Raw genomic sequence first — 27731 nt, forward strand, 5'->3', positions numbered from 1 at the left:
GGCTTGAGCCTGCCTCACTTAAGGATTTATGATGTTAGACAATAAATGATCTAACTGTTTAAGGCCAAGATGTCTAGGGTCTTCCCTTATATTGCAGCCAGAAGCATCATAACTGACCTGTCCATACTAGAATCCAGGAGACCCGGGTTCAATCCCTGGATCTGGAAAAATCCCCTGGAGAAGGGAACAGCTACCCATTCCAGTATTCTTGCCTGGAGAATCCCATGGACAGAGGAGCCTGGCAGGCTACAATTCCTGAGGTTGCAAAGAGTCTGACACGACTGAGCAACTAACATTTTCACTTTCACTTTCCCATGCTAGATTGAGAGCAGGGACCATTTATGACACATAGGAAATGATCAATGAATATTTTTGAGTGCACAAATGAATGAATGTTTCTCAGGAAAAGATAAGATAGGAAATATTATATATACCCAAACCAGAGTGTTTCCTGAAATTTTCAGAGTCAGGAAAAACAACTGTGGTTGAGACTCATTCTTTATTTACTTGTAGGCAGAGCCATAGCTGGAGGTGGGGCTGTGGTGTAGACAACCGCCCACTTCTTAAACGTCGGAAAGAAATGACACGGAGAATTCTCACATTTTCAGCAATTGAAAGAAGAGAGGTCTTCATGTCTCTTAGAAGGGTTGTTTAGTTGTAAGTGTTCTCTCAAATCTTTCTGAACTGAGACTTTGTTTCAACTCAGTCACTGCTTTTCACAAAAGTTGGTCCCATAGGCCAAATATAAATAAGAGATTTGCTGACCTGGATTGAGTTTCCTACATTTTTGAAGGGTGACATCACAAGCTAAACCCCATTTCTCCATTTGCAACTCAACAGCATTAAAAACACGGTAACTCAAATGGTCCAACCAGGAGGGATTAACTAAATTAAGGGACAATCATTGACCATACAACTGTGTGGCCATTAAATACAACGATGGACATCTCTAACTATCAACATGAAAATTGCCATAGTTTCTTGTTCAGTGGAAAATAAATTGCCAAATATTTTATGTGGTATAGTTTGATTTTTCTAAAAAAGTTTTCTACTGAAAAATGGAAGTACAGTCTTTATAGACTAATAAAAAAGAAAAAAACACACTGGCTGGTTAATAAGACATAGTTAAAATGAATTTTTTTCTTGGGGAAAATAATGTGAGTTTTTAATCTTAGCGCTAAGTTGACCACAAAAGCAAAGAGTAATTCAAATATACTCTAATTGTTATGCAAGTCTCAAAGCAAGCACTCCATACATCCTCTGAAGGCTATAGGGATGTGTATGTAAACAGGAATTGCCTGAGACCTGGGGTAGATCCACTAAGCCTAAAGAAATTTGACACCATGAAGTTAATATTTTCACAGGCCTTCTAACATTATTTGCTCTTTGTTGAACTATCCTTCAAGAAACATTGAGGGTAATTTCTTCATTTCTTCCTGTCTCTTTGCTCCCCAGAAAAGTAAATGTTTTTGCCATTCATACTGGCTCAAATGCAAATGTAACTGTTCCCTTTTATGCTTATTTAAAAATTTGATGCAGTTACAGAATTGAATGGATCTGAGAAAGTCAACTCAGGAGGACAAGCCAGGTGAAAAGAATACTTATTTGCAAGTGGAGAAGACACAGGATATTTAAGTCTCACAAAGAAATCCTCTCTGTAACACTCAAGATACTCACAAGCGCAACCCCAAAGCCAATAACAGGATTTTTAAAAAATATTATCAGGAGAACTCAGCTACATACCCACTTGGGGTAAAAAAACAGCTGTTTATTTTTAGCTTTTTCTCAGCAATAACTGAACTTGTAAGATAAAATATGAGGGGAAGTGGTTTGGAGGGGGAAAAATTCTATTTTAAGGACTTTAACAAAAATTGGTTTCGCCATCAAACCGCCTTTTGTGAGTTCAATTCACCAACATTTATCAAAAATCAGCACTCTCTGCAGCTTTGTGAATTAGATGAAGAGAACTCTCTGCTCTTCAGACATACTTGCAATACTGTAAAACACACAGGGTCATCTAATGACTTAGACAAGACATGGAGAAAACAATTTTCAAGTTTTCTTGAAGATAGGATCATGCAGAAATGTCAGCAGAAACATTTCTTGGGACCATTTTTGCTCTCATATTCAGTATAAGGTACACACAATTTTATTAAAAAACAAACTATTAATAAAATAGCACTTTGGGGTGTTCTGTTGGACATGAGGCAGGCAAGTAAGCTCTATCTTTATAGCACCAAGAAAGTTATTTTCTCAACAATTCAAACCCCACAGGTTGAAGCAGAATTAAAGTCAGATTTGTATGAATTAAGCTTCAAAACTTCTGAGAGATTGAACCAATACCATATACAGGATTTTTCTGTCTGGTTCTGAGCTTGACCAACAATGTTCAGTGCAGAATGTATCTCTTTAAGAAGTGGTAAATATAGGCGGTGCTAGTAGTAAAGAACATGCCTGCCAAGACAGGGGACACAAGAAATGTGAGTTTGATCCCTGGATCAGGAAGATCCCCTGGAGGAGGGCATGGCAACCCATTCCAGCATTCTTGCCTGGAGAATCCCATGGACAGAGGAGGCTAGGGGCTGCAGTCCATGGGGTCGCAAAGAGTTGGACATGACTGAAACGACTCAGCACAGCACAAACATAGACTAGGCCAGGAAAAATTTGACAAAATTATTCCCAAGCTATATAATGTCAGAAAAATAAAATTCATGGGTAATTATTGTACAGTATTAGGTAAAAATAATGTATTCCTGAATTCCTCTTAACCTGATGCTGAAATCTGGTATTTCACTAAACTAGTAGACTATTCCATAGGTCTCAGAATAGCAGTACAGAAAACTATATACATGTTCTATCATAAATATTTTCAAGCCACAATCTTAAAACTGACACCTTTCTCAATATCCCCCATAACATCTTATCACAGGTTAAACAACCTCATAATCATGTAGAACTTGGTGTAAGATTAAGAAGTGCAAACAGTGATTTCATTTTTCTTGCTACCTTTGCTTGGGCAATGGTGAGTTAAAAAGAAAGCTGGTAGTTTTTGAAACTTATTTTAAAGACATGAGTAATGTCAACACATGGTATGTACCCTAAAAATAAATGAACCTGCTTCAGGTGATATAACCAACGTGCCAGAAATTACCTAGAACGGTATCTTGGTAGACATGTAAAACAATCCTTTTCTCACACACTCCAAAAGACCATCCCCTCCCAGCCACACATGAGGGGACTAAACCTTTACCTTAGCTTTAAGGCTTTACCTTAAAAGCTAGCACCAACTTGGGGGCGGGGGGGGGGGGGTGGAGATCAAAACATCGTACTGCTCTGCTTCTTTAAAGGTCTAAATGAAATCTGTTGCAATTAAACTAACGGTGGACTTCTATCACTCTAGGATACAGTAACATTCTATGTATGAAGTGCATGGATTTGCCTAAGCAGAAGACTGAATGTGAACAGGGGAGACAATAAACATATTCAAACTTTGTGTGTGCTCAGTCGTGTCTGACTCTTTGTGGCCCCATTAGACTCTCTGCGGCCCCGTGGACTGGAGCCCTCCAGGCTCCTCTGTCCATGGAATTTTCCAGGTAATACTGGAATAATTGCCACTTCCTACTCCAGGGATTGTCCTGATCCAGGGATCAAACTCAAGGCTCTTGTTTCTTCTGCATTGCCAGGCTGATTCCTTACTACTAAGTGCCACCTGGGAAGCCCCAGTCCAACTTTAAGGTCCAAATAAGACAAACATCTATAGGGACCGTCACCGTATTTCCAAATTTAACATACTTTGCTGACGTGAGAATAGCTGAAATTCAGACTATGCTGAGAAATCAGGCTTGTATAGGAATAAGTCATTATTGCCTAGGCATGTTGACTTTGATGTCTCCAGGTGCTGTTTACCCATCAGTGTACACTTGTGGCTCTCAGTTGGGGGCAGGGGGGAGGGGAGGTGTGGGAAAACACTGGTAATATCTGGGAACATTCAGGTTGTGACAACTGGGGTGGGGTGGGGGGTGTTACTGGCATCCAATGTGTAGAGGCCAAGATGCTGCTAAACACCCTCCAACGCACAGGACAACCTCCCATGATGAAGAGTTATGTGGCCCAAAGTGTCAACGGTGCCAAGGTGGAGAAGCCCTGTTCCCTATAATTCAGAATACACGACTCAGAAGACGCCAGGCCTGTCAGCAAGCTCTGCCTTCACCTCTTGTACGTGTTACTGCTGGGTTACGGGCCCAGCACATCCATGACTGTTCACCGGGAGTGCCCCCAACATGTAAAACAGACTGTGCTGCAGGCCGAGCCGACAGCCACTTCACTTGCTGTGACTTATCTTGTTTTGGCTATAACATAAACAGATTGTCTGGAAATGCAAACGCCTTGACTCGTTTTAAAGTTCCTAGTTTATGAACAATGGATTCCACTTTAGGAAATCATTGATTAACAGAGCCAAGCAATTAATTGATTCCAAATGTAAAAAAAAAAAACGAAGTCATTTATGTATGCTGAATGCTAAGATCTCCCCCCCACCAGAATTCCTATTTGAGATTCAGCATGATTCCTAAGTAATTAATGAGTTATTTTATATTTTTTCCTTCTTTTAATTTAAAATTTTATTTTAAAACTTTACATTTTCAACTTCTTTTCTTCCTATTAGCTACAACATATTGAGTGCCACATCCCAGACACTGTAAATTATCACTGCACGTGAAGTCTGTACTTACAACAATCATTGTAGGTAGAAACTACAGATACCATTATTATTATTATTATTTAAACTCCAGAAGTCTACAGAAAGAGAGGGCTGCAAATAAACATCTGACTATAGCACTCGCAAGCATGAATTCACTTCATACAATGCAGAGCAAGAAGAAAAAACCGGGAGGATATAAAGGATACTGTAATAATTGCAGTAATGGCCACCACGTATTGAGTGCTTATTTACTGTGTTCTAGGACCAGTGCCAAATGCTTTATTTATACTATCTCATTTGACCCTCCCTCCAGTCCTAAGCAGTGGATGCTATCAGAGTCACCATTTCAGAGAAGCAGAAACTGAGGCTCAATCTGCAGAAGACCCTCAGGAAGCGGCCCAGCTGGGAACTGGGCCCAGTCACACTCGAGAGTCTCCACCAGGGGCTGGAAAACCATAACCCTTGGTTTAAGTCCAGCTTGCTGCCTGTCTTTGTCAATAAAAGGCGACTTTTCGCTTATATATCGCCTATGGCTGCTCTGGGGCTACCTCAGCAGAGGCGAGGGGTTGCAACAGAGGTCGTATGATGAAAGCCTAAAGCGTTTACTGCCTGGCCCTTTATGGGAAAAGTTTGCCAACGCCACCTAAACTCTTCACATCAACCCAACGCCCGTGCTCGTACTCTGAGGCGTGGAAACCCTCTGCTTTCTACTTCCTAGGAAAGAAGCTTCCTTTCCTCTCGATACGATCTCCTGCATCTGTTTTTGTGGCCATCCTGAAGGCTCACGCTATGCTTTTCTTCAGGAAAAGAGTTTACTCGAATCATGGTAATGTTATGCCAAATGCAACTTACGAAATCTAATTTCCTCGGCCTGAAGTCATTAAAAAGCAAAAACAAAACAAAATTATTGATATTTTACTGAGAACACATTATGTGCCAGGAATACAAAAACATATAAAACAGCATCTTGCCCTCAAGGAGCTTGCAGGTGAGGGGAAAGAGGTTCAGAGACAGCAGAGTGGCTTCCTGTGGACAAGGCTCTGGGCCCTGGGACTTCAAGGAGAGGGGCTCTCTTACTGGGCCAACCAAGGTCTCAAAAGGAAGACATTTGAAAACCCATTTCTTTTAAAGAAGAAGGTCTCTGTTACAATAAACAACAGAATTAGGTCTGATTTGCCTAATAAGTAGAACTATCATTCAGACACGGTGTGAAAGAGATAAACAGGATGTATAAGCTTAGCCTCTGCAGGTCACAGGTGAGAAAACCAAGAAGTACACAAGTGTACCCAGTGATGAGAGGGGATAGTGATGCCAAAAGGCCTAGCAGCTGAGCATCAGTAATGCACTCCAGAAGCTGCAAAGCTGAGTACCTGGTGACTCTGGCACATATTTGCCATATTTGTGGCAAGATATTGAATCTTTGTAAGCCTCAGTTTCCTCCCATGGAAAATGGGGACTGCGTTCAGAGGTCACCATGGGGAATGAGCTGATATATGGAAAGTGAAGAGAGCAGAGCCCAGATCACACTCAGTGTGACAGAAGCATGCACTACTACGAAAACTAAAAATGAGGCACGAAGAAGTGAAAGTGTGAGTCGCTCAGTCGTGTCCAACTCTTTGCGACCCTGTGGATTGCAGCCTGCCAGGCTCCTCTGTTCATGGAATTCTCCAGACAAGAATACTGGAGTGGGTTGCCATGTCCTCCTCCAGGGGATCTTCCCGACCCAGGGATCAAACCCGGGGCTCCTGCATTGCCGGCATATCCTTTACCATCTGAGCCACCAAGGAAACCATGGAAATGAACGAAATGAACCAAAATCTTTAAGTGAGCCCATATTCTACCCTGTTCCTAAGAGCCCAGCCTGACTTTCTATTACACCCAATGCCCTTCCCGTTGCAGAGAAGGCAATGGGAAGGGAGCACGGGTTTTCTAGGCTTTTGTGTTAGACACTGTGGAGTAACTTTCTCTTCTTTATCCCTTCAGCCTTTATTTGTGACTGTCAAGAAACATCTCTGACGCCCCTTTCTGCTCCAGTCCTACGGCCACTACCCTTGGCCAAGTACAGATCATCACAACTCTGTTGTTCAATCCCATTCAGCACCACCCCACCCCACCTGCAACCCATTTGCTCATGCCTGCTGCAGAGCTGATGCCAGGAGACAAACCAACATACCCTTTCCACATGATCACCCCTCTGCTGAAGAATCTACCATCATTCTGCACAGAACATCTGTGTAAGTCCAGACACTTCTGCCTGTCATTTGTTAAATATGTCTTAACTACCTTGTAATAAAAAGAGACCTGATTTCAAATCCTAACCCCACCACTCACTACCAGTGAGACCAGCCTGTTGCTTAATCCCTTGGAGGCTGTTTTCTTTTCTGCCGAACTGAGATAAACAGTACTTAACTCGTGGGGCTCTTGAGAAGATTAAGCCCACATTTCCCATCACTGGTGCTAGGCTTGGCATACAGCAAGTGACTGAGATGTCATTGTTGCTATTATCTAGCAACGCATACACTCACGCTTCCTTCCCCTCCTTATTCCTGCTCTCTGAATCCTCCCACTTAGGATTTCTGCCTTCCTGACTTCTGCCAATCCACCGCAGCCCCCTTCACACAGATGCCCCTCCTGGGCTTGAGTCCACACTGATCTGGAGCTTTGGTGACCCCACTCAGGGCTGGCACCTCTCACCCTAGCCCTTCATCTGTGATTCCTTTTTATTAAGATTTTTTACATGTGGATCATTTTTAAAGTCTCTATTAAAAAAAATAAATAAAGTCTCTATTGAATTTGTTACAATATTGCTTCTATTTTTTTCTCTTTTTTTGCCTCTTAGGCATGTAGGGTCCTAGGTCCCTGAACGGGGATCAAAACTGGGCTCCCTGAATTATTGGAAGGCTACATCTAAACCACTGGACCCCCAGAGAAGTCCCCTTAATCAGCGACTCTTAACCCAGGAGCAACTTTGCCCCCTCCCCCGGTGAGGGGGGCAGACATTTGGCCCTATCTGGAGACATTTTCGGTTGTCACAAGTGAGTGGGAGGTGGGTGTTGCATGAGACAAGTGCTCGGGCCTGGTGCACTGGGAAGACCCAGAGGAATCGGGTGGAGAGGGAGGTGGGAGGGGGGATCGGGATGGGGAATACGTGTAAATCTATGGTTGATTCATATCAATGTATGACAAAAAAATAAATAAGTAAATAAATAAAAATTAAAAAAAAATATTTTCTGTATTTGATGATGCTCTGACCTCCTGGGGATGGAGACACTCCCCCTCCCAGAATGAGCTGATTCCTAGAGATAGTCAGCAACTCGCCTGCCAGAGCACCTTTCCGAGGCAAACCCAGTAATCAAAAGCTTACCCCCCCAACCCTCTCCTGGATCTAACTCTCACACACCAAGTGACTATTTCCTCTGCCCTCAGTCACCCCAGGGCCAGGTACTGAACAACTAGAGACCACTGTTATAACCATGAGCCAGTCACAATCATTCAAAGGAACCAATCCTAAACTCGCTCAAACTCACCTACCTTGATTCGCCCGTTCTTTTCCAGCAAAAACCACAATAAAGGCTCTGGACTACAGTATCTCCTGAGTCCTGCCTCCTGACCCTCCCTGTAGTTCCCCAGGGACACCCAGCATGGTACATGGCATGCTGCTTGCTCTCAGGAACTCTAACACACCGTTCTTCCAAAGGCAGTCATCCTCTTGTATGTCCTCCTACCACACTGAGTTAAAGATCCCAGGTGCATCTTATGATATTAGTAATAGACGCTACGGGTGCTTAGTGGACAGAGGCCAGTGTGTGTGATCAGTCACGTCCGATTCTTTGCAACCCATGAACTGTAGCCCGCCAGGCTCCTCTGTCCATGGAATTCTCCAGGTAAGAGTACTGGAGTGGGTTGCCATTTCCTTCTCCAGGGGAACTTTCTGACCCAGGGATTGAACCCATGCCTCCTGCTTGGCAGGCGGATTCTTTACCACTGAGCCACCTGGGAAGCCAGAACAGAGGTCAGGAAAGCTGCTAAATATTCTACAGTGTACAGAATACCACTCCCCACCCCCAACAAGGGCATATCCTGTCCAAAATGTCAATAATCATAAGGCTGAGAAACATGGCCCTGAAATGTTCCACATATGGAGACCCAGATCTCTAGAAGCCCCAGCCCTGCCGTACGGTTCAATCTTATAGCCTAACTTGGGAAACTGAAAAAGTACCTAACTGCTGGGCTGACTGAAACGAAGGTATAATAACTTGCATTCATAGCTCTTTTAGTCAAAAAATCACTGAATAATTCGTGTTCAGCAAAAGTGAAAGTATTTCTTTGCAGTTACCATGAAGCTTAGTGCCAGTAGCTTCCGGTCAGAAAGAAAAATTCATGACCGAAACTCATTGTTCTGTAGGATTCTGTATCTTGCACAAGAGGGAAGCAATCCATCAATGTAGCATTTCTATGGGAAAATTCTGAAGCCACACATGAATTCTTCTCTAGGGCATTCATCACCTGTGATGCTCCCTACCCCCCAAGGAAAAAAAAAAACAATGTGTAAATGTGTACGATGAAATCAATCTGGGTAAAAAAAGTATAAACACTCTTCTTGAAGTTTCTCTAAGCACATGGGCACACCAAGGCTCAGAGATTAAAACAATCTACTTAACTTTGTTCAGATCAGTTTTTTTCCAAATTAGCTTGATCTTGAAATTTTTTACATACCATCTATTACCATCCCATGGAGCATGTGTTCTGTGGAACACATTCTGGAAAACATCTCATTAAAACTGACAACAATTCCCAACACTGAAGGTCAGGACTTGAGTGCTAAAGTGTCTCACGCTGTAATCAGAGCTGCTTTGGGAAGTTCAGTAGCAGAGGCGCGTGAGGCAGCCTCCTTTATGGGCAGAGGTCTTTGGCAGGAAGTTCAGTGGCTCTGCAGGTCTCTGTGGGAAGGGCACAGACCCTAGACTCTGGATGGACCATAATTTCCAAATAGCAAGGGAGATCTTGTCTTTTCTGCCTTATTACCGTCAAAAAAGGACAGACCTCGGTATGTGTGTACGCCAGGCAGAAAATGTATTATTTTCTCACAAACGATACAGCTAATTTAAATTTGTGTGTGTCAGGGAGAAGTGAATAAAATGGGACCCTGCATGTCCGTAAGGAAGGAAAGGGAGTAAATTAAGAGCCAAGGCGGAGGTACCGAGCACCCTGATTAACCCATCTACTTCCTGACTAGTCCATCATCTCCACTCTGACCGCTTTCATCCTCAAGTCACAGGCATATTTGTGCACTTAAAAGTCTGTGATACCTACGGATTCAGCGGGACAGCAGAGGACTGAATTCTCAAGCAGCTTTCTCCCTCCGGGCCTTGGCCCACCCCTCTGGCTTGATGGGGCAGCCTCGGTCTTTTGAGGGACCAGCGGTGGGCAAGACTCTGGGGTCTCTGGCCTAACCTTCAGAAGCCTGCTTCTTCTGAAAGCGCACTGCTCTGTGACCTGCAAGTGTGCAGAGGGCTCGGCTGGGTGTGGGGGGAGGCCACGCACAGCCAGCAGCAGATGGCAGAGTCATCTGTTCACGGAGCTCAGGGAAGCCCTCCGCTCTTTCACCTTGAGAGAACGTGACAGAGGTTCTCCCAGTCCCGCAAGCTCCACAGCCTGCCTGGCTCCGCATCCTTCCACCAACCATCACCGCGGACCTCGGAGAGGAGAATACAAGGAGAAAAGACAGACTCAGGCCCTTCATCCCTTCTGAATGTGGAAGCTGGCACCACAGAATGAAAAGCACAACACCGCCCCCGCCCCCTCCCCCAGCCGTGTTTTCTAGTCTTAAAAAATTTCCAAAAGCCTTCTGAAGACTCTTGAGATCCTCTGGAAAAACAAGCATGATCTGCCTCTCCTTTCCCCGCTTTCGCAAGGAGGGAAACCGAGGCCAAAACTGAATGTGTTTGAGGCCAGTTTGTATCGAGGCTACTGGCACCAGGACTTAGGAGCTGGGTTCCCAGAGGGTGCTTTGTTTTCCTAACCCTCCCCTGGAGGCTGCTAATTCCTGCTGTCTGGTAAACACTGCCAGGAATTGCACTCTTAGGATTCTGCAATAAAAATAAGCCATGTTTGCTTTCTAAAAGCATAGTGGAAACACTTCCAGTTAAATCTCACAATAATTTATGGCTATGATATTTTCAAAGTTACTTTATGTCATTTCATTCATGGTGAATTATGTACTTTGAGCGAGTCACACACACTGACCCATCTACTTATGGTTTAAATGCTAAGTGTCATTCCTATTTGGTCCTCAACTCATGCTTATAAATCTAATGGTGAATTTCAACAAGGTTCCATCAACAGTGTTAGAGACAATTATGTGCTCAGTCATGTCCAACTCTTTGCGACTCCATGAACTGTGGCCTGCCAGGCTCCTCTGTCTATAGGATTTTTCAGGCAAGAATACTGGAATGAGATGCCATTTCCTCCTCCAGGGGATCTTCCCAACCTAGGAATCAAACCCGTGTCTCCTGAGCCTCCTGCATTGGCAGGAAGATTCTTTACCACTGAGCCTCCTGTTAGTTCAGTTTAGTGGCTCAGTCATGTCCAACTCTTTGTGACCCCATGGTCTGCAGCACGCCAGGCCTCCCTGTCCATCACCAACTCCCGGAGTCTACTCAAACTCATGTCCATTGAGTCAGTGATGCCACCCAACCCTCTCATCCTTTGTCCTCCCCTTCTCCTCCCACCTTCAATCTTTCCCAGCATCAGAGTCTTTTCAAATGAGTCAGTTCTTCGCATCAGGGGGCCAAAGTATTGGGGCTGTCTGTTAGAGACGAAGCAAAAAGGACTGTACATCTGATCTAATTTCATTTTGAGCAGTTGTCTTTTTTTTTTACAGAGGTGACTATTAATGTTGACATGAGATTCAACATTCCTCTTGAAAGAATCTGAAGCTAAAGATTTTCTATTGGAACCCATTTATACATGATGCCATGCAAATCTTCACCCAATATATACATTTTCCCCCAAATTGACACTACCTTAGGGTGGACCATACACATACACACACACACAAAAACCAATACCTTATTTGGTTATACCTTATTTATGTCAGAAGTTGCTCTATTAGATGTTTCATCATCTTTTTTTTTTTTTCATCATCTTTATAAGATACAAATTGGGGATATATAATGTCCCCAGTTATGAGTTGATGTTTATATTCTAAAAATGCAATAATCACTGTACACTGTGTCTCATCTAAATGGAGCAGAGCAGAGAACAACTTTTAAACGGGAAAGCTTGGAGATTCCCTGGTGATCCAGTGGTTGAGAGAGTTTGCCTTTCAATGCAGGGGGTGTGGGTTCCATCCCTGGTTGGGGAGCTAAGATCCCACACGCCTCTAGGTCAAAAAACCAAAGCATAAAACAGAAGCAATACTGTAACAAATTCAATAAAGACTTTAAAAATGGTCGCTATAAAAAAAAATCTTTAAAAAAAAATGAGTCAACTGGAAAGCTTTAGGACTCTAGGGCACTCTGTGAGGGTAGCCCCGCCCAAACCAGAGCCATCTCCCCTTTTATCTGGTTTATACATGAGGGTCTTCTAAGATACTCACAAGTTTCTTCTTCCAAAAGGTAACTCTCGTCCTTATGTCTGTGGTCTTTTAGCTCTTGAACACAGATGCTCCTTTTACTATGTATTCCCTCTTCTGTGTTCTTGGAAAACGTTGAAAAACTGACCTAGGCACCCAGCCCAATGACTGCAACACTCGCCAGTAACCCAGGTTACATCTATCGTCTGACCACAAGACAGCTGCATTCATGTTCATGATTCTGCCTCAAAGACAGGGAAGAAGGATGGGAGGGGTCCCGCAGCTCATTACGTCTGCTCCCACTGCAAAGGGCGCTGTCAGCTGCAAATATGAAAACCTGTTCCTTTGTCTTCCGTTTTACTTCAGGGGGTGGCGTTCTGACCACAGGCTGCTTCTAGGGCATGAATAATTCATACCATGGCTAACTGGAAATTGTAGCGTACTCTTCAATGTGGATACGAAAACAATAGGGCTCTGGGCCAGCAGAAAGGTTCACTGTGTGTTCATCTGGGGGATGATAAGCTTCTGTCTGGGGACTGTTTGGCTTCTTTAGTGAGCTCGGGAAGGGACTCATGGATCAGTGAGTCACTGAGATTTGGAAAGGCCGAGTCTTGAATATGTAGCAAATCCATCATAGCACCCATAGCCAAGATCAACTGCTAGAAACAGCCTTTCACCGTGGGGGAGTAGTCCAGTTCATCAGACGAGTAAGTTTCCAAACATATAAACATTAACCCCAGTATCTGCTGCATATGGCAGACAAACACTTGCCCATAAACAGACTTAAGTCTCTCAAGAAATAACCCCCGATTCTGCTCTGGGGCCGGCCTGTCAGTGACGGATGGTCATTAACTATGTGGCAGATTGCATTCCTCGCTCTGTGCCAGGACATCCTGGTGCCAACTCTTACTGAGAACACCTTCAGAATCTGGAGGTCTCACTACAGAGCAACTCCCAAAAATCCCAGCCCAAACCAGGTATGGAGTGTGGTAGGCTGTAACACCCTTTGAAAAGTGGATTTCTATCACAGGAAGAATTAAACCAGGCTTCACCGTTCCCTTTGCTTGCTTGCTCCTCTGTCTTTCTGCTCATAACCTTGGAGCGATACTACTGTTTAAGAAAGCCGCTTCAAGAGCAGCTGGTGCATCACTTAAGGCTGCTACTGAACTTGACCTAACACAAAAACTGAGGCAAAGGGGCAAGAGAGGCAGAAGGTGGCAGTCCTAAAATTGAGAACTAAAGAGCGGAGCTTGGTCCCTCTCCCAAGAGTCATCGCTGGGGTTACAGCTTGTTTAGAAGCTAATTACTTGATTTTATAATTACTTTTGTGGGTTACAAAATAATTACCGTGGAGGCAAGTCTCCCTGTGCCAAAATAGCAGAGGCGATTGTTCTAAAGTTCACACCGAAACAATAACAGCGTCAAGACAGTTTGCTGTTAGGTGGGGATTAGAAATACATCCCCTGTGTCACATGTGCTTGCCTGAAGCCCACATAAAGGTCACGGTGGGGGTGGGGAGCGCAAAGATACTCCACAAACCCAATTCGGATGAGTTGTTTCTTTTTAGGTTGATTTTCATTTCAAACCTGTCCCTCTGCCTACACTAGGACACCACGCAGCCTTTTGAAAAGAGTAAAACTGCAGTTCTGGTGAATGAGATAGACAAGCGATTGAGTCCCTTTCAATCCTAAAATTAGATGTGATGTTAAGACAGTCAATAGCCGTACTTCCTAACGACAGGAACGGTGATGTAGCAGGCGTCGGCAACATTCTTCTGATAAAAGCCAGAATAAGTATTTGAGGGTCTGCAGATCTCTGCTGCAGCTCCTCGACCCAGCAGCTGTGTGACAAAAGCTACTGTGGACAGTACATGCACAATCCCGCATGGATGAGCTCCAACAAAATTTTATTTATGGACACTGACATCTGCATTTAGTGTAAGTGTCCTACATCATGGAATAGTCTTTCTTTTGATTTCTGTCAACTGTTGTAATTGTAAAAAAGAAAAAAAAAAAAAGAACCCCTTCTCTGCTATGAAAACAGAGGGCTCACAGACCACAGTTTACCAATCCCTGATGTAGTTGGGTTTCAGGCAACTCAGCATCTTCAGGGAAGAGAAATAAATCTCACAGGTGGAAGAAATTCAGGACAGAGGTGACTCAAGAGCAGGCAGAGGGTTGATGTAATTCTCTCTCAATAATCCTCCAGGGTGACTATCATCCAAAAACACATATAATTTCCTCTTTTGCTTTTAAATGAATTGAGTTTGTTTTCCGTGTTCCTTTCTTCCTGAATTTTCCAGAAGCAATCATTTTCATATTTCATTAATCACTTTAAGAAGTGAAACTCCACTTTCCAAAACATGTAGCCTCAAGTGTGTGTGTGTCTTAGTCACTCAGTCGTGCCTGGCTCATTGCGACCCCATGGACTGTGGCCCACCAGGCTCCTCTGTCCATGGGATTTCCCAGGCAAGAATACTGGAGCGGGTTGCTATTCCCTTCTGCAGGGGATCTTCCCGACCCAGGGATTGAACCCGCGTCTCCTGCATCGGCAGGCGGGCTCTCTACCCTCAGCCACCAGGGAAGCCCAGTCTCCTCTTGGAAGTTCACATCTCAGAAGCAGCCAACCATGGCTGCAGAGGTGGAAGCGGAGGGCTAGCCCAAATGTAGCAGCATCAGTAGGTGACGTGGAGGAAGACACGACCCCTGATGCTGTTTCCTCCTCCCTAAGATGGTCACAACAGGCTTTCCAACCCTAAAATGTCCTGATGATTGCAAGGAAATAACATGTGCAAATTTTACAGTGTAACATAATGTATTTCAGTGTCTAGGTTTTCTCAACTTACTGGCTTTAAGCTTACTGAATCAACACTCTTCTTGACCACCAAATCTCACTTCCTCTCTTAATAACCCTCCACTGTGACTATAATCCAAAACACAGATAACCACCACCATTGGAAAGATGTAGTGGAATAGGACTTTATCTTCGCTGATGTTGGGAATGTACAACAGTGCAGTCACTTTGAAAAAGAAACGGGCAGTTCCTCAATTGGCTAAATAAGCTGTTAATGTATGATCCAACAGGTCTATTCTTAGGGATATACTCAGAAGAAAGGAAAACAGACATGTACACCCACACTTACATGTAAATGTTCAAAGTAGTATTATTCGTAACAGCCAAAAAATGGAGAGAACACAAATCACCACCATCCACTGACTGGTGAATAAGCAAAACGTGTCATATCCATACAATGATTCAGTGATAAAAAGGAATGAAGGGCTTATGCATGTTCCAGCATGGATGAGCCATGAAAATGTCATGCTAAGTGAAAGAAGTCAGCCAAAGAACTACATATTGCCCAATTCCATTCATACGAAATGTCCAGAATAAGGAAGGCTACAGAAACAAAAACAGATTAATAGTAGCCTAGGGCTAGGGGAGACAAAATGATTGGAGAGACTGGCTAAGGAGAGTGGGCTTTCTCTTGGCGACAACGAAAATGTCTTAACATTGACTGTGGTGACAGATTACCACCTTGTGGATATACTAAAAGCCATCAAATTGTACACTTTAAATGGGTGAATTTTATGGTGTGTGAATTATCTCTCAATAAAGCAACTAAAACTCCAGTGACATTTTTCACAGAAATGAAAAAAAAAATCCTGAAACATGTATGGAACCACAAAAGACCCCAAACAGCCAAAGCAATCTTGCAAAAAAGGAGCAAAATTAAAGGCACACTTCCTGATTTAAACTGTATTACAAAGCTACAGTAATCAGAACAGTATAGTACTGTCACAAAAACAGACACATAGATCAGTGGAACAGAAGAGACAGCCAAGAAATAAACCCATGCATATTTGGGCAGTTAATTCATGACAAAAGAACCAACAGTATACGAGGAGGAAAAGGCACTCTCTTCAATAAATGGAAAACTGAACAGCTACATGCAAAAGAATGAAACTGAATCCCTGTTTCATGACCTACACAAAAATGAAATCATCATGCCCCCTCTCTGCCATGTCTTAAAACTCTAAACACCTATTCATGTCTAAAACATTCTTACCAGTTGTATCAACTACAAAAATGAATGTTGGGGACTAGCAAATAGGTTCCGATCCTTGCCCTCTCAATAAAGTCATATTTTACCTATTGATCTTTTCTATCTCCTTCAGACATATGGGTCTATTTTAAGCTATAGATTTTACAAATATTTTAAAAATATCTTCTCCTAAACTGAGTGAATATTTATAGATGTCAGTGAGTCAGAAAGATATTAGAGCAGAAGGAGAAATTAGCAAAACTACTTACAAGTTCAAAGTCACGCTGAAGATAAGGCAAACTGAATTGCTGGTGCTTGAAACTGTTACTGGGCCTTTGTATGCGTACACCAGAATAGCAGAGTCTTGGTCTTTTGACACTTGCTGCTCAAGGTCCTCAAGTGGCTGTTCTTGGTTATGAGTGTCAGACTCAGGGCCCTTCTTAAGCTCTGCCAGCAACACCATCATAAAACATATACAAATTTGCTTCAATATAATACAGGACTGGGGGAATATGCGAGGAAACTAGAGAGATCATTATCTTCTTCAGTCTACATTTGTATGTGTGCAATTTTTCATAGTAATAGTTTTTAAAAAGGTAGCTCCATCATGCTACCTCTGCTTAAAAATCCCTCTACTGCCTTCGGTGTTGCTGACCTAAAACAAATAGACTGCTGGGAACTTCTCCAGCAAAAAGATGGATTCATTCAGGATCAGCAGAGAAATGCAACTGGAAGTCTACAACCCGTGAAAGTCCCAGAAAGGGGGCCACTTTTACAAAAGGGAAAAGGAAGCTGGGAGGACTTAGCCAACAAAGAGTCCGTGGCTTTTCACTGGCTGAATCCTCGCCAGGAGAGAAGAGTCTGTCTTCTTCCTGTTGGGCTCCACTGTCCTCCCAGGGCGTGAGAACTCCCCAGTTCGGTCTCCCAACTCTATTTCACTGAGACTTCTGTTTATTAATAAATATTTTTACAGTGCTCCCTGGATGAAATCTGAACTCCTTCGTAAATTGTACCAAAATCTTCCTGATTTCTCTCTTGCCCAAGCCAGGCCTGACACTCTCTACTTTCTGCCTCCAAAACAACACCTGACCTTCTCATACACTTTTTAAAACTTCTGTGCATCTGTCTGTCTACCTATCTCCCTGTATATTATAAGGTCTTTGAGCACAAAGACCATACTGTCCCATTGACTTTTATGTTCCCAATGCTTAACCTGGCACATAAAAACGCTGCACAAATATATCAGTGGGAAAAAATGAAGAATTGTCCCAACATATGTTTCTGGACTACCTCATGTCATTTTCCCCACATTCCACTAATTCTATCTGCTGAACCTCTCCCCTTTTCTGAGCAAGTTATGCATGTGTGCTAAGTCACATCAGTCATGTCCAACCCTATGTAACCCTATGGACTGTAGCCTGGCAGGCTCCTCTGTCCATGGGATTCTTCAGGCAAGAATACTGGAATAGACTGTGCTGTTTTGCAGTTTAAATCATTTGCACATTGTTTTCCTCACTGACATGCCCTTCCTTCTTTACCTGAGAAAATGCCTCCATTAGGTTCTTGTCCAAATATCACCTCCTCCAGGAAGCCCTCCTGCCTTACTCACACAGTTAATGGCTTCCTCCAACTTAGCTGTTTATTTTCCTGTTGCTCTAAGATCCAAAGGCAATAGCTGGTTATTGTACCTATTGGTATCTGAAAGGGTCCATCACTTTCAGCACACATACGCTGCTAATTTTATAACAAACGTTTAAGAGAATCAATCAATAGCTCAGTTGGAGGAATTCAGTCCACCCTCTGTATCGCAGATGCAAAACGCACAGGTATGGAAAGCAGATTGCATTTATTGCACTAGGCCATTTTATACAAGGTACTTGAGCATCCCTGGATTGTGGTGCCCATGGAGGGTACCTGAAACCAATCTCTTGCAGATACTGAAGGATGACTGTATATGATACTTTAACAGAATTTTAACAGCCCACTTTGTTAGAATTTCCCTGCTTTGTACACTCCCTCCTAACACCCCACTAAGTCCTTCACTTCTCTTCACTACTGTCTCAGCGCATGCCTTTCTTTTCAGGGTTCCAGCCTTTATATACCCTGCCCAAGTTAGAGCCTTTCCCAGGCCCTCCCGACTTTAAGGAGGCGGATTCCCATCTCTACCCCTTGCTTCAGGCCATGCCTTCCATAGCTCTCCCTTTGTCTCTGAGCGTCCTTAGGGCCCATGTTGATAGAATTCTCCAGTAACTACTTCATCCAGCTGTTCATGTTTCCTCTTCAAGATCTCACCTTGCCTTTTTTTTGATTGGTCTACTGAACAAAAAGTGCTTATTCATTGTAAATTTAGACATATGCATGAGCCCTTTCATCTAGAACGAGTGGGTCATGATTTTTAAAACTCTAAAACCACCACAGCAGATTAATTTTGAAGTGCACAATGCTGAAGGGGCTCTTCTCCCATCTCACTTTTCCTTGCTTTTATTAGAAAGATACGTTTTCACCGTTAAATACAGAGTAGAATTGGTGCTTTCATCTTGGACCCAATCCAGGGATGTTTGATTACAGAAGAGACCAAGGAACGCACAATAGCAGGAGGAAAAATCCAAGACAAAGTTGAACTTGGAGGTAACAATACAGATGATAGTAATCACAGCTAATATTTCTCCAGCACCTTCTCTCACCAGGCACCATGCTAAGTGCTTCGTACCAATTATCTCATTTAATCCTCACAACTCCATGCAGTAGATAGTATCATGGTATCCTAAAGTCACCCAGCAGGCAAGGGGAGGAGCTGTTATTTGAAAACAGGCAGTGAGGTTCCAGGAGTCAGCTCTGGACCACTATTAGAAATTTCTTGCTTCATCAAGGGACAGGTACTGTTAGCAGCCCCAACACCAAATGGTTAGATCTCGGGGGACTGCTCACCTCATCTTTATGCACCTCAGTTTCCTCATCTGCAAAAGGAAGCATTTGACCCACAGAAACTCATAAGGCACTACTTTCTAAAAGGCTGTCTTACGGAATGAAACTTACAGTCAGAGTAATATAGAAGTATTACAACAAATTGTTTTTGTTCTAAAAGTTCACATTGGAATCCATCAGAAGACATGTTAAATATTTCTCATCCTGAAGATAAAGTTTGGAAATGCATCTAGTAAGTCACTGGATTAGTGATTTTATATATGAATATTTGAAGAATAGAAATCATATTTAGTGAAGTGAAAACAACCTTGAAATATTGATCCATTACATGTAAAAGGTACTGAGTAGCAGTTACAATCAATGTCTTGTTTCTAAATCTATTTATCATTTGATTGCTTTGTAAATAGGCCACTATAAGATAGAAGTTTCAAGATATTCTTTAAAACTTTTCAGAATGTGTCATTTCTATTGAAATTATATCTTAATACACAGTAATTAATGGCATAATTCTATAATTCCTCACTAATAGACTCAAAAAGAATTCAAAGGAGAAAAGAAAACATGTATGAAATTATATACAGCATAGAGCCTAGATTTCCCCCCAGAGTTTTTACCTATTTATAAAATCAAATTCTCCCACTGACTTCCAATAAAAGTTCAGTGATAATGTAGCTATGTCTCTTGGAGCTTTACAACATACATAACTTATAATCTACTCATCTAAAAACTTCTCCCCCCTCTATTCCTACTAATGACAGCCTCTCTAAGTAGGAAAAGCAGGTAAAATTAAATATGCTAGGAAATTGTACAATTCCTTTCAGTTCACTATCTTAATAAATCTGGCTTATCGGGACTGTACATGTATATATCACAGGCACATATACATCACAGTACTTAATTTCCTACATTCAGTATAGGTGTCATAAAAAAAATAATCAACTTGAAGGCACAGTGGAAAGCACTCGTTTCAAAGACAGACAAAGATTCTAATTTTTTCTACCATTCACCTACTTGTGGCCTTTACACCAAAGTACTATAGTAGCTTGTTTCTGCATCTGAAAAATGGCTTCAGTATTGAACCAAAACAGCAAAAATGAAAGGAACACAAACTACCTTGGGCCATTAAAGGTGAACTACATTCTACAATTTTTAAAATCATTTTATACTTAAAAATAGAGTCAGCCAAACATCTTTAGTTCTAGTTAGTGGATACCAGGAACTTTAAAAAAAAAAAATACTTAAGTAAAAGGGCAAGTGCTGAAATGCAATTTCACTTCTTATATATGTTCACTGAGCCAGGGATCTTTTTTCTTTTAAAGTTTATTCTCTATCAGCCAAATAGTTTTATAGATTGTCTTTAGACTGAGTTACAAAAATGTTTAAATATATCCTGTATATGAGGAAATTAAGATTGAGTCTCAGTGGGCAATACCTCTATAAAATTCTCCCTGTGTAAAATTTCAGCTAAGGACTTTCCAGTTAGACCAGAACTTTCCTTGGTGGCTACTAAATGGCCTCCGTGGTGCTGAAGGAGAAACCTAACACATTTAGGGTGCTGGACACAACACAGGCACACCCCACCATAAGAAATGTCCTCCTCAGTCAAGTCCTACCAAATCTGTTGGCCTTACTACAATCTTTACTACACACTTCCTTTAAAATAGCTGGCTCTTCCTGGCATGCAGAAATAGATGACTCAAATGGAAAAACAGCTGCTGGAGAACTTCACTCGCAGAATCTCCACTCATGACGACGTACGATTCAAGGTCAGTCTCCTCGGAAAGTGAAATTTATCTGAACTTCCTTTCCATTCACAGTGGGCAGTGCTGCTTTGGGCTCCGGCAGTAAAAGGAGAAGGGTGAAGCTCCTGACCTCATTTTTTCTCAGTGACTAAAGAGCGCAGCACACTCTGCAAGGCAGGATTAGCCGGGGGAGAACTTGGCAAAAATTAAGCACCCCCACATGAGGTTCCCCCTACACAAGAATCCTTTGAAAGGAAAGGCTTTAGTCCCATCAGGTGATGTGTGAACACCCACAAAGACGGCTCCGTAACACATTCTGGAGCGTTTGAGGTTGTGGAGATGACGCGTATTGTAAGCAGAAGCATCGTGTTCATAATTATATACATGAACCCACATCCCTGAGTGGGGGTATAGACCCGTCTTTACTGCAGTAACATTCAGGGATCCTAATTTAAATCAATTCCCCAAGGTTGTGGAAGCAGCCCATCTGGGAAGCAATTCCGTCAACAGAATGACTCATTTAATAAATATTTTAGCCTGCATCTCATGCTCTATTATAGTAGACAGTAAAAGACCGGCTTTAGATCATCTCACTAATCCATTTATATATCCCATAGGTGCCGTCAGCTTAGAGAGTAACCACAGGACCACGCGCATGTCGGTGTGTGGGTTTCCTCCCCCAGACCTACCAGGGGTGCTGCTTCGAGTGGTGTGTGCCTGCCGGATGCCTAACGCCATCCCCCTCACAGCCTCTCTTGCAGTTTAATCAAAGAGAAGTATAATTACGCTAGCAGGACTCTTAATTTTGAAAAGACATTAGCCAAGCTAGTCACTTCATTACGCTGCACTTCAGAGGCCAGCAAGGAACCAGAGAAAGCCCTAAGTAATAAGTGCTCTTCCGAAGGGAACAAGTGAACCCCGCCTGGGGCTGGTAGCAGAAATCTGCCTGCCCAAGCAGGTGTGTGCAGCGTCAAGCCAGACGATGAGCTTCAGCCTGGCCAATAGCTAATGCTTTCCCTGCAAAACCCGCTGCCTGAAACTTTTTCCAGACCTTCAGAGGCCCTCCCGAGCCAGCTCTGTGAGCTGCTTCCAACTGCCTGGGGGAGGCTGGACCGTTACAGAGGCGCGCCCACAACTGCAGAGCTTTCTGCCGGCGCAGGGCTCTCCCTGCTGCTTGGCTCCGTCTGCCCAGAGTCGCTGAGGCCCGGTACCCTTTCAACCGCCGCGCTCTGATCGGTTTGGGGGGCGCTCTTTAGCTCACCTGGAGGAAGCCGCTGCCGTCTCTCCCCCACCTCCCACATTTGGCCACTAGGCATCATTCCAGGAGGGTCCAGCAACGGCACTCCAAAAACCACGGCCATGTTTTACTCCGAACGGACATCATTCCACAACTCCACAAGTCTCCAAGGCGCAAGGCTCTGGGGCCGAGGCCAAACCACCTCTCCAGAGTCAACCCACCCGACGCCCACATCTGTAACGCAGCCCAGTAGAGCTCACATCCTATCATAACGCAAGGGTGGGAGAACAGCTGAGAAGCCCAGAAAGCTAGGAAAGCAGGTGGAATCGTCTCTTTAAAGCTAATCATGTTGCCCCTGATGAACCCTCTAAAGCCCCACCTTCCCAAGAGAAAAATCCCAGAGTTGCCTCTTTAACTGTTTCAAACCCCTCGTTTGGGGGGAGCATTTCCATCAATGGTCTAAGCACGGATGCGGTCCGGGTTTGGCTCTGGGCAGCGCTCCGCAAAGTGCCGGCTGGGCTGGCGTCACGCCCGGTTAGAAGGCGGATGTCCCCGCAGTTCTCTGGGTAGAGCCGCCCGCGGCGCCCCCAAGCTGGGACCGGCAGGGCCACCTCCTCCCCTCCCGCGTTCGCCGCCGCCCCGACGCGCCCCGACACTCACCGTCCCGGGCGTCCTCCCCACGACTGCAGTTGCTGCAAATGTGTTTGATCTCCTTGCCCAGTTGACAATGGATCACAAAGGACACGTTGCTGTTGTTGCTGGGGGCGGGCTCCTTCAGGGGCTTCATCCTCAGCAAATAAAAAGCTCTCCTTCTGGGTCTCTGGGCGCTCGCGCCTGGCACCTCGCCCTCCCTGCAGCGCGCCGAGCGGAGCGCAAACCTCCCCGGCTCCGCGGCGCGCGTGGGCTCCGCCATCCGGCCCCCGGGCGCCCCGGGCCGGGCGCTGCTCCGGCCCCCGCGCGCTGCCCCTAGCGCCCCGCCGCCTGGCCAGCATGCCCCCGCCACGCCCCGCAACCCGCGTCTCGACAGCCGCTCGACCGCGGCGGGCGGATCCGAAGAAGGCGCCGAGGGGGTCTTGACCTTGCCGACCTCCCCGCCCGAGCCAATCGGGATCCCGAGGCCGGAGGAGGGTTTCCGGAAAGCACTCCCCAGTCCCACCTGGGATGCTGCGCCCCCGCCTCCCTCGGGGCCTCACGCGCGCATCCTCGCGGGGCAGCCCCACCCCTCCGCGCGTCTCAGCACCAGCCGCTGGAGCCTGCCGGGCGTTGCAGCTACCTTCCCTCTCTCGGACTGCAGGGCAGAACGCCAGCCTCCCCCGCCCCCGTTTCCTCCAGCCTCTTGCTGCCGGTTGAAAGCAAGATGGGCCACAGCGAAGGCCGCTGTGTTAGGGGCCCTCGGGGGTGCATGCTCCTCTCTGGGGCCAGAACACGTTACCATTCTCGGGCGGATCCGCCCCCCGCAAGCCTTTGACTTTTCACTGGAGTCGACAACCTGTTACAACAGAACTGATGTTTTCACGTTCAATAGAAATTCCCCGACCTGAAGAGGGCCTTACACCCATGTCATGAAAACTTAAAGAGTTGAAAGGGAACAGAAAATGTTGCTTTTATCAATCCTCAGAAACAACAACTTGCAACTTTGGGATCCTAGATAATTTGGGTGAAACTTCGCCAGCTGAGTTAGCACAGTTAATAAGGCTCAGTAAGGCAAATGACATCAACCTGAGATCTCTAAAGAAAAGAGCGGTATCTTCAAGAAGGCAAATCCATGGCTTAAGAATAGTAACAGCTACAAGTTTATCCAGCCTTAGTTTGATCTAACCGTTTGTTGTTGTTGTTGTTTAAATGACACTATATCTATACCATAATCCTGACTCCTGAATCCTACCTCACCTTTTACAGAGCTAACGCTGAGAAGCCTCACAGCACAGTCACCTTGGGTGTTTGTTTTAAAAAGAGCCTTTTTGGCCCCCAGCAGAGAGATCTTGGTTTAGTAGCTCAGTGAAATGACAAGGAATCTGAACTTTTAACAAGCTCCCAGGTGATCTCCATACAAAGCCTAAGTGGGCAAATGTTTTTACAGCCAGGTGTGTCTGACCCCAAGCTTGTTATTCCCTCCATGCCCCATTCCCTGTGAGCCCTTGTCCTCTTTTCTGGCCAGTGAAAACAGTATCAGCTAAAGGATGCGCTGTCACCACCCGTTGTTTCCAAGAACTTCTCCAAAGTGAATTTCATAATACCCTGTGTCTTGCGCGCGTGCTCCGTCACTTCATTCATGTCCGACTCTTTGTGGCCCTATAGACTGTAACTCACCAGGCTCCTCTGTCCATGGGATTCTCCCGGCAAGAAAACTGGAGTGGGCTGCCATGCCCTCCTCCAAGGGATCTTCCCCGACCCAGGCAGGGATTGAACCCATGTGCCTCCTGAATTGCAGGTGGATTCTTTACCACTGGGCCACCGGGGAAGCCCCACCCTGTTGTCTTACACCACTGCAAAAGACAGGTCATTGAGCAAATTCTCTACACATACAGCTCACCTCATGGGCAATAGGGTCCACCACCCACTGGGGATATTAAATTACTGCACTATAATATACTTCTGATCACACCAGATCTCCCACTCATTCATACTACTCCTCACATGCAAAGCGTCTGTCCAAGTCAGCATATTCCGAGCTTCATTTGCATTCTGTACTTAGGAACACCAGGTGTCCAACCGCCATGGTCTGCTCTAGAAGGAGATGTCAGGGAATCCTCAGTTGGAGTTCTGTTCTCTTTAATTATATCACAATCCAGTCTCCCTTAGTGCCCACTGGGGCTTTCAGGGACCCCTCCCTTCTCACCTGGATTACCAGTCAAATCAGCTACAGGTAAATCCTAGTTTCTTTTCCTGTCATATTCACATCACTTGGTCCCTGGCTGACTGTAAGCCTTATTTTAGAGGTGGCCAAGGGCTTCTCAGGTGGCTGAAAGACTGAAGGCTGAAAGTGTTCATCGCTCAGTCATGCCTGACTCTTTGCAACCCCATGGAGTGTAGCCTACCAGGCTCCTCTGTCCATGGGATTTTCCAGGCAAAGATACTGGAGTGGGTTGCCATTTTCCTTCTCCAGGAGATCTTTCCAACCCAAGGATTGAACCCAGGTCTCCTGCACTGCAGGCAGATTCTTTACCCACTGAGCTCCGAGGGAAGCCCTTCCCAGGTGGCGCTAGTGGTAAAAAACCAAAAAAACAAAAACAAAAAACAAAAAAAAACAAAACCCACCTGCCAATGTAGGAGACAAGAGATACAGGTTTGATCCCTGGGTTGGGAAGATCCCGTGGAGGAGAGCAAGGCAACACCCTCCAGTATTCTTGACTGGAGAATCCCATGGACAGAGGAACCTGGCAGGCTATGGTCCATGGGGTTGCAAAGAGTCGGACAGGACTGACATGACTAGATATGCACAGAGGTGGCCAAGGAGCCGTTTGCTTTGCTGGAGGAGTGTATGAAGGAATTAATTGCATTGCGTTATGGGTCACTATTTGTTATTCTCTTTTTCAAATACTCGAGCCCTTTCCCAAACTGTGTCACCTCTTAAGTACCTTCTGAGCAGAAAACACAACTTTTTTAAAAAATAAATTTTGAAAATTGCGAGCCTTTTCCACCTTACTCTCTGCCCACGGATCAGAATAACAGAGCTGCACAAACTCTACGTGGTCTTATTAAAACAGTGAAGCCCACAGCAGTCTTTGATTTGCTCACTGAACATGTAACCAGACCCAAGAGCTCAAGTGTCTCTACCTTAATTGACCAAGTTATCAGTGCATTGTAGTAGAGAGAATACTGACATGACCTCCAGCTTAGTCTCAAGGCGATGCTCTGCAGTTGTGGGGGCTCTTTATTCAGGTTTAGTGCATAGAGGCCTCGGGTGGACCTCAGAGAGCTGTTCCCTTCTTCAGTGGTTCCTTTTCCTAAGCAGTCTACCCTGAGTTTGAGCTTCTAACTCTGCTGGCCAATAATGGTATCCACTAGCTGCACATGGCTATTTACACTTAAATAAATGAAAACGAAATGAGATTCATTTTCGGTGCCTCAGTTGCACTGGCCACACTTCAGGCGCCCAACAGTCCATGCACATGGTGGCTACTGGATTGGACGAGCAGTGGTAGAACACGTTCATCTGTGCTGAAAGTTCTGTAGGACCCTACTCTTCTTAGAAGGGGCTTCCCAGATGGCTCGGCAGGTTAAGAATCTGCCTGTAATGCAGGGGAGATGCAGGAAACGCGGGTTCGATACCTGGGTAGGGAAGATCCCCTGGAGGAGGGCATGGCAACCCACTCTAGTATTCTTGCCTGGAGAATCCCATGGACAGAGGAGCCTGGTGGGCTCGCAAGGAGTTGGACAGGACTGAAACGACTGAGCACGCACTCCTCTTAGAAGATGCATGAATGTTCGTGTCTCAGGCTGAATTTAGAAGCTGAGATACACAGTCGTTTATTGTTATAAGAGAAGGCGGGTGGAGAGGGGCCTGGGATGGAATATACCTCAGTGCTGGCTGGAAGAAGATGCTGAGTCTGGTGTCTGCCAGCACCCCCTTTCCTCTGACCCCCGGCAGACAGCAGAACAGGTGTGCACACCCATCTGGCATTTTTCTTGATCCTGCTCTGTGCCCTGAATGCCACCTCCGTGAAGCCGCCTTCTGACACCCATTACTCTAATATCCCTACAGCTTTCGATGCCAGAACACGTCTTATACAGAGTCTGTGTTTGTCTCATCCCTTAAGACAAACCTGTGTTTAATATCATCCTTGTAATTACTACGGCTCAGCTCTATTGCTGCCTTTGATAATCATCTCCCTGCATTGACAATGAGAGAAAATGATCATACTACGGCATTCTTGGAAAAATAGATAGTATTGTGGGATTTTATCTTTTTCCCCCTTTGAAGAGGACAGACGGAACCCCTGAAGGGATTTCTATCAGTTACATCAGGGTATCTCAACACAGAGCCAGTGCAGCTTGAGTGAGATGTTCACCCAGATGATCTAAATGGGAAAGAAGAAACGCAGCCTGTCACACTGTACCCCAGAATCTGCATTTGAACAGGACCGCGAGGTGATTCGGGGGCATTGTAACGTTTGAGGAGCACCAGCCTGGGAACTGCCTACCAGTGGGGGACACGCTTTGGTTCTGAAGAGAGCAGCAGACAGCACCCTTGACCTTGCAGGGCTTAAAATAGAAGAGAAAGAAAAGTGAAAGCGTCAGTCGCTCAGTCCTGTCCGACTCTTTGCGACCCCATGGACTGTAGCCCACCGGGCTCCTCTATCCATGGGATTCTCCAGGGAAGAATACTGGAGTGCGTTGCCATTCCCCTCTCCAGGGATCTTCCTGACACCAGGGGTCGAACCTGGATCTCCTGCATCCAGATTCTTTACCATCTGAGCCACCTGGGAAGCCCTGAGAGAAGAGAGGATGCTCTCAAAACACAGGCAGCTGAAAACACGTGTGTGAACTTGTAATTCAGAGCAGCCACG

General features: G+C 44.9%; 1 protein-coding gene across 12 annotated transcripts in view; it reads right to left on the reverse strand.

Moving 5' to 3' along the window:
• The window catches only part of PHACTR1 (phosphatase and actin regulator 1), a 488777-nt gene that overhangs the window by 203754 nt on the left and 257292 nt on the right, over nucleotides 1–27731 (reverse strand). For 2 of the 12 annotated variants that reach the window (XM_043908530.1, XM_043908528.1), the window contains exon 1: nucleotides 22882–23371. The exons of 7 other annotated variants lie outside the window; for them this stretch is intronic. In XM_043908530.1, the coding sequence (XP_043764465.1) occupies nucleotides 22882–23134 (253 nt within the window). In that variant the 5' untranslated portion in view covers nucleotides 23135–23371. 3 more of the 12 variants (XM_043908536.1, XM_043908523.1, XM_043908529.1) reach the window with 3 other exon arrangements.

This window comes from Cervus elaphus, chromosome 7, assembly GCF_910594005.1.
Source record: "Cervus elaphus chromosome 7, mCerEla1.1, whole genome shotgun sequence".
Lineage (NCBI taxonomy): Eukaryota > Metazoa > Chordata > Mammalia > Artiodactyla > Cervidae > Cervus > Cervus elaphus.